Source organism: Knufia obscura (assembly GCF_036327395.1).
Source record: "Knufia obscura strain CCFEE 5817 isolate CBS 148926 chromosome Unknown scaffold_8, whole genome shotgun sequence".
Classification (NCBI taxonomy): domain Eukaryota; kingdom Fungi; phylum Ascomycota; class Eurotiomycetes; order Chaetothyriales; family Trichomeriaceae; genus Knufia; species Knufia obscura.
The window spans coordinates 1,215,310-1,227,496 of record NW_027042694.1 but is presented as its reverse complement, the minus strand read 5'-3'; the positions used below and the strand labels follow the sequence as shown (position 1 = coordinate 1,227,496).

The window sequence follows — 12,187 nt, the reverse complement described above, 5'->3', positions numbered from 1 at the left end:
CAGAAGGTAGTGGCAATCACAAGACTATCCTTGCTTGCTCGAATTACAGCCAGATCGATGACAATGGCAGCAACTTCGACCGCCTTCGACTCTCTGAGCTAGCTCTAAGCCCAATAGTACGACTGCCCTTCCTAAGCTATACATCGCCTGGTCCTGTTTAACTCGTCGCTACAAGCCAACTCCACGAGCCCTCGATGGCTCTGACAGAATCCATTTCAGCAATTCAGCTTCCAGCTCTTCCTCTTTGCCTTCAGCCTTCTTCGACCACGGGAACAGGTTCTTCAGCTGCGCCTCGTGACCACAAGCCAAGCACAACTTTCTATACGCCCCATACTCTCTCCTGGCATCCTCTATCAGCTCACCGAACCGGGCAGACCGCTCTGCTTCGTCCCGAACGTCAGCTTGAATATCTTCCACCTCCTTCTTCAACCATGGACCGCTTCTGACTCCACCTGCTATGAGATGACTCGAGTGCAATGCGAGTGTGTTCAAGTCCAACAGACGATCTCGTGCAAAAGAAGTGAAGGCCGATGCGACTATTAGCTTCGATCGATAGAGGCTTTCAGCTAGTGCTCGATTGATCTCGATGAGAGCCATATTGAACGTCTCTGGCGCGTCGCTCATTGTAACTCTGACAGGAGCATCTGAAGTGGATGGTTGCCCATTCTCGGAGCCCTGGAACTCTAGCGTTGGTCCGGACGGTGTGAACTTGTCACGTTTCCTGTGCTGAAACCGCTCTTCAAGGCGACTGAAATCTCTTGGTGGAAGCTGATCTGTCGACTGGATGACTATGGTTGCTTGAGATGGTCCAGTCGAGCTTTCGATGATATCTGTTCTGGGCAGCGCCACCTCCATAGGTTGTCTGTGTGGCTCAGGATTTACCGCGTTGTCGTCCGACCTTTCTGGAGGGCCACTGTCACTAGCTGTCGCCAAGCGATTCGGTAGATTTTCAAATCGCTGTTGCGCTGACTCACATTCGGCGCTGCCAAGAACAGGGAACACGCGTGGCTGTGGTTGTGCCATTGATGGATCCGGCTCTTCCCCGATCTCTGGCTCTTGTGAAGTCTGGTACCAGAGCAGAGCTCCCTCCACGAACGACGGATGCGGATGTCGCAGTGAACAAATTGAGTGGGTTTATGGCAGTCCTGGCTGATTCAATGCTTGACGTCTTTCTTATGATGAGGCGTGTGGGTTTGTCTCTTCAAATATGGTTGGGTCACTGTACCCAGCGATTCCAGTGTGCTTCTTGAGGCGTTCAAAGCAAGAGCAAGCATCGCAACCTGCTGAAGGTCTCATAGGCGAGCTCCTATGCAGGTCAGCTGCGATCATTGCCAATGAATCTTTCAGACAAGGAGCGCTGAACAATTCACAGGAAGGATTGAGATTGTTCAACAGCCATTCTTGTATGAGCGAGCTGTTTGTTTGCATGTGCTAGATGCGTCTGGGCCACGCAGGAGCGTCCACGTGTTCTATGTGAGCGTCTCCTGAAAGTTCTTCACTTTCTTGTGCTTTCAATGTCCCCATTGTCACCTTAGCCAGCAAGATACTCGGTGCTGGGGAAATATCGGTGGAACAAGCATCTGGTCCACTTTGAGTGAAGGGAATGGATTATGCGATCTATGCTAGAGGCATCCTGGTTCTACGCTGCTTTGGCACGGTTGTTTGCTCGCCGCAATTTTGGCAGAACACGATCCCGCCTCTTGTCACCAAGGTTTGTGATATTACGTCCCGAAGTACAAGCCAGTTGCATTTCACTGCTGGACACGAACGTCACTCGCGAAGGATGCAGAACCCTCGCCTGCTCCTACAGTATCGAACATGTCCACATCCCCCGACTTCGTCAGTTTATCAATCGACAAAACTACGACGTACACCAAAACCTTACAAAAGACTTCTCATCATCGAACAATCAATCCTTTCCTTGAACAGTCACTCACACTGGTCATCATGACACGCCTCACCGACCTCCCCACCGAGATCCTCACTATGATCTTCCAATACGCCGGCACGAACAACAACGCTGGCAAGTACTTGATCCCCACCGACTACAACACTGCATGGGCGCTTCTTGCCGTCAACAACCGTTTCTTGGAAATCGGCATCGACGTGTTTTCGAAGATGGATCGTCGCGTAACAAGGAAGATATACTGGACTGGGTTCGTGACGAAGATGATACGCCAGTATGAGGGATACAGGAGGAGGCATGGGAGGTACCCGGCCAACGATGATTGGTGGTGGAAGGAGGTGTGTATTGTGGTGTGAGGTCGCCCTCTGCCTCGTCATGCCAGCAGAATTCAGTGGGAGCATACTGACGAGAAGGCTAGTGACGAAGCAAGAGTGCACTTCGAGTCTCAAGCGTGATAATAAGTATCATATCACGGCGATGGTATGGGGAGTTTCACTCGGTGTACCTGTTCGTTCGTTGGGCGTCTACACCATAATCCAAAGCCGAAGCACATTTCTTTCCTTCCAAGCTCGACTTCATCACAATAAACCATAGTCAACACTACTCAGTCACACGGAACAAATCGACCGAGCACGACTGATACAACCTCATCATTGATTCGACCATAACCAATACAAGAAATTCCTACAAAGCACAACGGAAAGATGCCTCACATCAACGACCTCCCACAAGAACTCCTAGCCTCCGTCTTTCAGCACCTCCACGATTGCGAAGATTGGTCATCGATGCGAGTCCTCATGCAAGTCTGTCACCTATGGTCTAATACGGCCGCTGAGGTCTGGGCCATCAGTCAAGTCAAGGACAAGGAGTGGGTAAAACTACACACCGGCGCAAGTGGGAATTCGGGTGAAATTGGCAATAGAGTATGGATTCCTGGTCGTCTCAAGGACCGAGCTTGGATGAAGTTGCACACTAGTCCAATTAGCGAATTCGGTGGTACCGAGGCTTTTGGTGAAGCGATTCGAAAGGAGGAGGTTCGGAAGGCGAAGCTTGCAGGGAAGGAGGATCCAGCGAATAGAAAGGCGAGTCGGACTGAAAGACAGAAGAAGGGCGTGGTGAGCGAGGAGGAGATGGCGAGGAGACTTGGGCTTGTGTAGAGATACGAATGGTATGATGGCCGGTGCTAATGCCAAGCAGAGGCAATATACTTGATGTTGTAATAACAGTATGTACCAGCACGAGCTTTGATCACTGATCTGCTGATATTGCTGCAAAACCCTACAATACCTAGCGCTTGTTGTTTCAAGTCCACACACGCATTTCTGTCCAGTTCTCAACGCCACGGTTCAACACGACCCAACTCAATCAACCTCGCCTTCAGGAGGGTTAGATTGCAACGCCTACCCTCTATTCTCTCTTTGCTGATCGGCCTGTGCGAACTGTCGTTCAATTCAAGAACTGCCCTATCTTCGACAGAGGGCGTGTATGACTTGTTATACGATTGAAGAAAGTTTAGAAAATTGCCAAAGTCCAAAGTGATATCCTCTCTTTCCAGCAACTCTGCCAGCTTGACCATACTGTCCACAGCCTTGGTCGTCCATTCTGTGAAGTCGTCCAGTCCGTCAATAGACCTGGCGCTGATCTTCGGGAGGTTATCGATGTATGTCCAGACAGCATGGTAAGTGTTCTGATCACAGCTCTCGTCACATAACATAGATTTGTTGATGTGCGGGTTGAACAACGACAAATCGTATGTCTTGAGCTGCCTCTTCAGCCAGAAGATGGTGTTGCCGATCTCGTCCAGCCAGGGTTGCGAGACCCTCGATTGTAACTCTGGCGACGACAATGAAGAAGAGATCGATCGCAGGCTCCCCGACGCTGAGTCACTGCTGTAGGGTCTTTCATATGATTTTGGTAGTGGATGGCTGGCATCGTCAAGTTCGCTTTCATATACTTCGGGCTCTTCATTGAGCCACTGTACTTCTTCAATTGGTGACAGAACATACTCTAACTCTGCTTCGACTTCCAGTTCAGGTTCAGCCTTCGGCTTATGTGTCTGCTGACGAGCGTTTCTGCGAAGCTTTGACTTGTACATTGACGCTGGACTGATTTCGACGGGCAGAAGGTCGAGGTCATGCTTCTCTCGATGTATATAGGGAGGTGCTGCATCACGTAGACTCACCGTTCATTGCGCATTCACCTCACACCTGACTGCATGGCAATCGCTGTTCGCCTGTGTCATCGTGGCAGTGGTCATGCTGCGAGCGTCGGAGAAAGTATGGCATACTCGCCAAACGCTTCAATGACATTGCATCGACTGATCGCAAACGAAGGCAGAGTCATCGCTACTCACTGTTCTGCAAACACAGTAAGTAAGCTGCCCAAAATAGGTGCCACCCAACATGACAATCATGGATGAGTCTTCTGGGACGATTCATGGCAGCGAGAATCGGTGGGAGCTTCAGCCTGAAGGCCTGGCCACCACAGGGCTTAGGAGGCATGATCGTCATCCAATCATAAGAGGTCACGGCAGCTCCTTGGCTCTGTGCAAACAGAGCAAAACAGCTTTACCTTCGAGACCAACTCAGAAGTTGGGCATGCGTTCTACCATCTCATTATTATCACCACGAATCGTGAATGAGCCGAAACCTGCCTGACTGGGTGTGTCACACCTTCGCTGTGGTCTGTCACCTCCGAGATCCTTGTGCAATGCGTGACTTGTCCAGTAGCTACAGGAACTGTCCTACACAAGCACGGGACGCCTAAGTCCTAGGCAGCCCGCAATTTACGACGTTCGCACCCCAGAAAGAAAGCCGGTATCTGTGCTTAAAGCAGATCGTGCCTATATCAGGTGTCAGATCTCTCATGGCTAACCATTTAGGGCCTCACTACTGCCTTGCCAGTTTCTCGACACCTGGTACACGCGAAGCCTAGTTTCGCTACCGTTAGTGACGAATCACAGGTACAGTTCGCGGAAAAGTAGGGGCTAGCCAGTTCTTACTCCCACACCTTGTATCAGATTTTGCCTAATTCGCATTATAATCATCCTGCCCATGTATTGGTGTTAGCGTAATCATCCTGTCCAAATATTGTAACATCAAAGTCACATTGCTGAGGATCTCAGCCAGAAGCATAGCATTCAGCGTCCGTTGCACGCCAATCCTCAACCCTGGTTCAGATCGACCATTATGGTTAGCATAGCATTCGGGTGAGTCCTCAGCATGCCGTAGGACCACCTTCGATGAGGATATGGATTGGTTCAGGTTGCACCTATGGTCAACTCGCTCCAAATGTACCTGACATACTGTGGGGGCCAGACGACGAGTATTCTTTTTCGAGCAGCTGATATGCTTCTTGGATCTATTGTTTGAGCTTCTGCCTCCTTGATGTCACTTCATCTGCATCATCAATCCCCCTCCCAGCTTAGGGTGCCTTGTAATTACTAAACTACCGCAGCTCTGAAGATGCCACCGAACGACAAGGTAGCTGTGATAGGCGCGGGCGCTCTAGGTCTTATGGCCTTGAAGCAGTTCAAGGAAGACGGCTTCGACGTGACAGGCTTTGAATCGAGGCCGTATGTTGGTGGGCTATGGAAAGATTCCAGGGACAGTACCATATCTGTCCACGCGAGCACGGTCTTCAACACCAGCAAATTCAGAGCAGCAATATCGGACTTCCCCTTTCCTGAGTCCACAGATAACTTTCCCACTGCTACGCAGATGCATGATTACCTGTGCAGCTACGCCGACCACTTCGACGTCAAGCGGCACGTCAAGCTCAACACGAAAGTCAAGCAGATCCTACGCGAGAACGGTCAATGGATTCTAGAAGTGGAAGATGTAACATCTGGATCAGTCAGCACCCAACGCTTCGACCGCGTCGCCATCGCAACAGGCTCCTACTACGCGCCCCGCTGGCCAAAACTAGAAGGCCTCGAAAAGTTCTCCGGAAAAGCATTCCACAGCATCGACTTCCACACGAGCGAATCCTTCAAAGATCAGAACCTCCTGCTTATCGGCATGCATGCCACAGCGCTAGATACCACGACCGCGCTCTCTGGCATCGCAAAACACGTCTATCTCTCCCATCGCCATGGCCTTACGCTGCTACCCAGCTACACCCCCGAAGGTGAACCATCCGACACGGTGCCCGGATTAGGCTTTCTGATGGTCCAGTCCTGGCTCGAAGCGAACATGCCAGCCACATGGACCTGGCTATTCGACAAAGTCCTCAGTCGGATCTCGAACGCAGCCTTCCCAAACACCCCAGACGAATGGGGCTTCAGACCCGCCCCCTCGATAGCAGTCGCAACGCCAGTAATGGGCGACTCCGTCTGGCCACATCTCAAGTCCGGTTTCGCAGAGCCAGTGCCCGGAGTAAAGCACATCACCGGTCCCAAAACAGTCGAGCTCACGAATGGCCGGGTCCTAACGGACATCGACACGATAATCTACTGCACGGGCTACGACTTCGATATTCCCGAAGACCTCATCCCCAAGACCCCCTCTCAAGAAAACCTATACCATCCCTACCCAAACGGCCCCCGCACAAATCCATATTTGTACCGCAACATCTTCCCTCTAACCTCCGACGAAACAATCCGCAACACCCTCGCCTTCATCGGCCACAGCGCAACACCCTACCCCGGCTTCGTCCAATTCGAACTCGCCTGCATGGCCGTCTCGCAGATCTGGGTCGGTAACAAATCACTGCCTGACCTCCCCACAATGAAGACCTGGCACGCAACCTGGACCGCTCAACGCGCCGCAACAATACGGAAATACAACGCGCCGAGTGATAGTACATTTTATCCTGCTCTGCTCCCATTCGCTAAGTACTTCCCCTGGATGAACGAGATGGCGGGGACAGGCCTCTTCGAGACGATGGGCGGGAAGTGTAATGGGATGTTTAACGCTAGGACGTGGGAGTTATGGTGGAGGGATCGGGAGCTGTATGATTTGATGAGGAACGGGATTTTGACACCAACGGTGTTTAGGGTTTTTGAGATGGAAAGTGGAGGACGGAAGGCGTTGGGGTGGGAGGAGGGGAAGAGGAGGTTGAGGAGGGATAATGAGGTTTATCAGAAGGCTGTGAGGGCGAGGGGGAGGGAGTTGGGGTTGGATGAGGATACGGGGAAGCCTTTAAAGGGAGGGAAGGCGGCGTAGGGGTGGGTCTGCGGGACGTTTGACGGCGCTGTACGTTGCATGAGGCTCTTTGTGATGTCGAGGTGCACGTCGAAACCTTTTCCGTACACAGAGCAGGCGACTTTGGACTTTGCATATAGACGAAAAGCTGTCCATGCCACGCCAAGTCACAGCCTCGATTCTTGATCCCTCGCACGATATCATATGGCAGGTTTCTAACACCTGCACTATCAGTCCATTCATCACCGCATGTCCGCCGAGATTGATCGATCAGTGTGTCCATACACCCAGCGGCACGTACACTTCAGCCAAGCACTGGTGATGTCCCTGCCACCTGTCATCTACATCGCCTATATACTTCGAGCCTCAGCGTGACACAAACAAGAGTCACCCCGGTGGCAGCAGCGGCGTCGTTGCCATACTCCCGTTCCCAACCCTGCGAATTCGCGAGTAGAAGTCAACTCCTATCGTGTCCTCGCTTCGACTCTCAGACCTAGAGGTAACGCGACTTCACCAGGCAGGCCTGCTTTCAGCCAGCCACTAACGTAGGCATTCCCATTACTCATTATTCACAGTATATACAGCTACAATGGCAACGTTCAACGCCGAGGTCGACTCAGGGGTTGCAACTACGAGCAGTATATTGCTATCTCTAAACCAAGAGTAGAAGTCAATTCCAGAGTACACTCGGCAGCTCGCAGGGCTGCTCCTGCTGGCCCAAAAGGCTCTCGCCCATCTCGAGCTGGCTTGACAAATCCATCACGCCCATTATCTCAAGCAACCCCTCATGCTTCGACTTTCCACCACAGCGTAGTGAATTCAACGTTCTCAAGGTCCTTCCACCGTCCGAGGACGCCGCACCACGCCCGTCTTGCCCCATCTTCTCACACCTATCATCCCGATAACAGCGCGTCCGACATTAACATTCAGCGACGCCTATTCATCCTCCCAGCAGCATACACTGGCACTACACATAGCAACATCGTCCACATCCCGAGAGCTCCATAGTCCGTGTGTTTAGGTTACAATGCCAACAACACCCCCCACGCCGGCGACTGAATCAGACGAGAAGTCGAACCAACCAGCCAGCCGAACGAGCTTTGTCGAAGCTGGCGCACTTCTCTGCTCTGCTCTTCTATGTGTATCCTTCACAATCCCAATCTGCTGTACCTTACTTGCTCAAAGCCTGCTTCTGTACTCCTGCATCTCCATGGTGGCGTGAGTTGGAAGGCAGTTGCTTTGCCGCTAGGTAGCAGATACTGTACAATCGAGCAGCTACTGTACCTATGATAAACGATAAAGGGCATAGGACACGGTACTTTCGGCATTCACTTGATACTGTGGATCTGCCGTCGACGACAACAGTCGCCTAGGTACCCAGCGTAAGGACGTGACGGGCTTGGACTTTAAGGTACTGCAGATAAGGACCTGAGAAAGTGTTATTTTCAGTGAAGGTGGAACAGATAGGATGATTGAATACTCGTGTGTCTGAGCGATCTCATTGCTTGCGTCACCCTTTAGCAGACCTAGGCATGAACGCAAAACGTCCCTGCCACGCCATATCAATTACAATCTAGTGAAACGTGAACTATACTACAACGCCGCTGCAGACTTGACCCATCCATCTACTGCTTGTTGCGCAAATGAGGCGGCACATACCCACCACCCGTTCTCGGCTTCGGTGCTGGTGCCGGCGCATCAGAACCGTCTCGAGAATCTTGTCTTCCCTCGCGCATGGAAGGGGCACTACCTCGCCAACCTCCGGCGGTGCCGGTTCTGGGTGCACTGGCACCATTGGCTGGCGACGCAGTTCGGTCAGCTGGTGAGGCAGTTCGATCTGGTAGGGCAGCTTCAGGAGCAGCACCTCTGTTGCGCAGGTGAGGAGGCACATAGCCACTTCGAGCCGGAGCTTGAGCTGGAGCTGCAGCGGGTGTTGGTACTGCGGCTGGGGACTCTGCTCTGACCGAAGCGCCAGCAGCGGCAGGAGCAGAGACAGCACCACCAGCGGCGGCAGCTTCGGCCTCCTTCTTGGCGGCTTCTCTCTCACGCCAGGTACCACCTTTGAGACCTGCAATGCGTGGTGGACCACGAGGTTCAGAAGATGGCGTTCGTTCATCCATGGCAGGTGCAGGGTCTCTGACGCGGTCGAAGGGACTTCCTCGAGCACCGCTGGGACCAGCGCCTTCTTGCTTCCTCGCCAGTCGTCGAGCCTCAGCTTCTGCTTCACGTTGCATTTGCTTTGCGACGACAGCATCTGCTTCTGCTCTCCTCCTCTCGGCCTCTTGCTTGCGCTCCTCAAGCTTCCTCTTTCGCTCCTCTTCCGCCGCAGCCTTGTCAGCTGCTTCTCGCTCAATTCGCTCTTCTTCTTCTCGTGCTTGTCGTTCTGCTTCTTCCTTTGCACGCTTCTCTGCTTCGCGATGAGCCTTGAATTCTGCCACACGCTTCTGTTTGGCGGCCTCAAACTCTCGATCTGCTTTCTGTCGCAGCTTCTCAAACTCTTTGTGACGACGCTGAGAAATGGAGGACTTGAAGCTGTCATAGTTGTCTACCAATCGGCCGAGTCGTCGCTTAAGGGCAATGCTCTCCTTGTACTTGGTTTGTGCATCCTCGAGAGTGATTTGCTTGCGCGTCTCGTACTCTTTCTTGTCTTCCTCACGCTGTCGCTCGTAGTCTTCGTCGAGGTGCTTCAGTTCTTCCCTTCGGAAGGCTCGTTCAAGATGGTCAATGCGCTTGGCTGTGGTAGCGATGACACGGTCTTTCTTCTCTTTGTCTTTCTCGAGTTGAGTGAGCTTCAGCATTCGGATGGCGTTGGTATCGAGGTCGTCAATCTCAATGCCTTCCAAGTCAATCTTCATGCCACCCTTTAGTTCGTTGAGCTGCTTCTCGACTTCGATGCGCTTGATTCGTTGCTGTTCATCCAAGACTCGCTTCAGCTCGCGTTGTCTTGTCTCATCTCGGAGTCGTCGTGCTTCGGCTTCCACCTGCTGCTGCTGTCGGGTTCGACGGGCAGCTTCTTCTTCTCGTTGCTTCTTAGCAATGGCGTCCGAGGCGGCTTCTTTTCTCTTCTCAATGATCGAGCGACGAGCGAGAAGAGCTTCGCGCTCAGCCTCGGAACCGGCTTCAGCTCGTGCCAAGGCCGCCTCTCGTGCTGCTAGTCGTGCTTGTGTGTAAGAAGGGTCGACGTACATGCAAGTAATGTGGAGGGTCTTAGCAAGACGGGATAATTGAGACCGAGCGATTTCAGCGGGTGTGTTCTGTAGTCGCTGCACGGATTCAGCCTCCGCAGCAGAGCCAGTTGAACTACCAGCAGAGATAGTCTTGTTAGAGAAGACATCATTATCGAAGGTGAGAATGCCAGAGACATGGTCCAGTCGAATGGCTAGATCGCCTTTCTTGCAGCCGTTCATGATGAACTTCTCAATCATAGCTGGAGTAACCTGGAAAGGCTCGGGAAACTGTGCAAGGTTGTTGACGAATTTGAGGTCAACTGACTCGTAAACCTGAGACAACTGCTGGAACAGTCTGGTAAGGATGACCTGCTGTAGAGGCACAACATATCGCTCCATCTCCGAGTCCTGGCCAATCTTGGCGAGAATTGGAGAGATCTTCTTGCAGATTGACAATGGGTGGAAATCGACCTCAAGGATGTTATAAAGGTCTCGGATTTCAGGTCGGACTCTGTTCAGCAGACCCTTACCGAGAATGTCCTTGAAGAGACCAGCTCTTGTTGGAGCAGCAGGCATGCTGAGCAGATTTGTCAATCTTGTGTTCTTGTTCTTTCGATTCTCATCCATATCCACCAAAGCACCTCTTGATCGAGAAGTGCTAATGACAGGAATGGCGAGGGCAGACAGAACCACAAATGAGGCATATTTGCTGAGGGCCTCTTCTGAGACTTGAGGGTTGTCTCGCTTGACTGCTTGACCGGTTTGTCCTGCAGCCTGAACTTGTGACTGTCGCAGGAGGTTGTAATATCTGTTGTAGGCCGCGGCATGGAAGAGGAAGTTGTCGCTGACAAGGAAAATCTTGGTCAATTTCTCGTAGTAGTTGGCCATCATGATGTTCTTTGCGGGTCTCTTGGACAAGGTCATCAGCATGTGAATATCCTCAACACTTCGGAAAGCCTCCTGCCACAATTCCAGCTCATCAGCCACATTCAGCTGTCGAAATCTAGTCTCGAGATGTCGCTGGAGAGTCTCTGGCTCGTTGAGGTTGATGGCGTGCATCTGGGAGCTGTACTTGTGCGCATTCTGGACATGATTTCTGAGAAGTTCGCAAAGTCTTCGGAACTCGGTCTTTCTTGTGTATCGCAAGCAAAAGTCGAAGGCTTGATGGGCGGTTGACTGGTACATGATCTCGAGGCGCGAGTTATTCTTCAGGATCTCGAGAACTGTTCGGTACGTCTCCCACAAGAACTTGAGCCATGGTGTGACAATCGCTCGGTCTGTTCTGTCTTTGGATTGCTCGCCAGAAACAGTTGCAAGGAGAAGGGTTTCTGGAGTTTCGAGGGCATCGAGATCTTCGATGTTGGTGGCGGACTGAACTGCAGCAGTATCGAGATTTGTCTGGACTTGTTCGGCTTTTTCCTGCGCTTCAGTGACTTTCTTTTCGGCCAGTTCGATGAATCTCTTAAGAACGAGCTGCGAGACACGTCAGTATGTGCGGCTATGATTCTTCTAGCGACTACATACCTCAATTGTGCCGACATTTGTGTTTTGGGCGATGTTCTTGTACTGATAGAGACCGTCCTTTGCCGACTTTCCTTTCTTCAAATCGACGCAAAGTTCGACGAATTGAAGCAAGACAGGTTCTAGGGAGGCGATGGGGCTACTTCTCGATCGCTTCGAGGTAACGTGTTCATGGAGAACATTGAGAGCAGCCTGTGGTTGTTCGACTGCGATGAGCTCTTGCGCCCGCTATGGAAAATGTTAGTATGAATTTTACTTGGTGGTGGATGGCCGCATGTGCAGAATCATCCATCAAGGGTCAGCGGATGATGGTAATCGACGTACCTTGAGAACATTCTCAGGCTTAATATGGGGTGGAGGCGGCATCTTGGGCGACTCTCCTCAAAATCAATTGATAGACGGCGACAAGATGGAGGGCGATATATCTCTCGAGACCTGTGAGTCAGGCT

At 51.9% G+C, this 12,187-nt stretch overlaps 6 protein-coding genes across 6 annotated transcripts; 3 read left to right on the top strand and 3 right to left on the bottom strand.

Moving 5' to 3' along the window:
* Positions 1-168: 168 nt before the first annotated feature.
* PMZ80_007286 (uncharacterized protein) lies at positions 169-1,023 on the bottom strand (the record flags this gene model as incomplete). The annotated part of the gene is made up of 1 exon (XM_064875694.1): positions 169-1,023. The coding sequence occupies one exon, from the start codon at positions 1,021-1,023 to the stop codon at positions 169-171; it is 855 nt and encodes a 284-aa protein (XP_064728959.1).
* A 795-nt stretch (positions 1,024-1,818) lies between these two features.
* PMZ80_007285 (uncharacterized protein) lies at positions 1,819-2,262 on the top strand (the record flags this gene model as incomplete). The annotated part of the gene is made up of 1 exon (XM_064875693.1): positions 1,819-2,262. One exon carries the CDS (start codon positions 1,819-1,821, stop codon positions 2,260-2,262), a length of 444 nt encoding a protein of 147 aa, XP_064728958.1.
* Positions 2,263-2,610: 348 nt separating this feature from the next.
* On the top strand, positions 2,611-3,063 carry PMZ80_007284 (uncharacterized protein; the record flags this gene model as incomplete). Its single annotated transcript, XM_064875692.1, has 1 exon — positions 2,611-3,063. The coding sequence occupies one exon, from the start codon at positions 2,611-2,613 to the stop codon at positions 3,061-3,063; it is 453 nt and encodes a 150-aa protein (XP_064728957.1).
* Positions 3,064-3,239: 176 nt separating this feature from the next.
* PMZ80_007283 (uncharacterized protein) lies at positions 3,240-4,001 on the bottom strand (the record flags this gene model as incomplete). Its single annotated transcript, XM_064875691.1, has 1 exon — positions 3,240-4,001. One exon carries the CDS (start codon positions 3,999-4,001, stop codon positions 3,240-3,242), a length of 762 nt encoding a protein of 253 aa, XP_064728956.1.
* Positions 4,002-5,370: 1,369 nt separating this feature from the next.
* On the top strand, positions 5,371-7,071 carry PMZ80_007282 (uncharacterized protein; the record flags this gene model as incomplete). Its single annotated transcript, XM_064875690.1, has 1 exon — positions 5,371-7,071. The coding sequence occupies one exon, from the start codon at positions 5,371-5,373 to the stop codon at positions 7,069-7,071; it is 1,701 nt and encodes a 566-aa protein (XP_064728955.1).
* A 1,604-nt stretch (positions 7,072-8,675) lies between these two features.
* TIF32 (eukaryotic translation initiation factor 3 subunit A) lies at positions 8,676-12,104 on the bottom strand (the record flags this gene model as incomplete). The annotated part of the gene is made up of 3 exons (XM_064875689.1): positions 8,676-11,690; positions 11,742-11,966; positions 12,063-12,104. 3 exons carry the CDS (start codon positions 12,102-12,104, stop codon positions 8,676-8,678), a joined length of 3,282 nt encoding a protein of 1,093 aa, XP_064728954.1.
* Between the last annotated feature and the right edge of the window lie 83 nt (positions 12,105-12,187).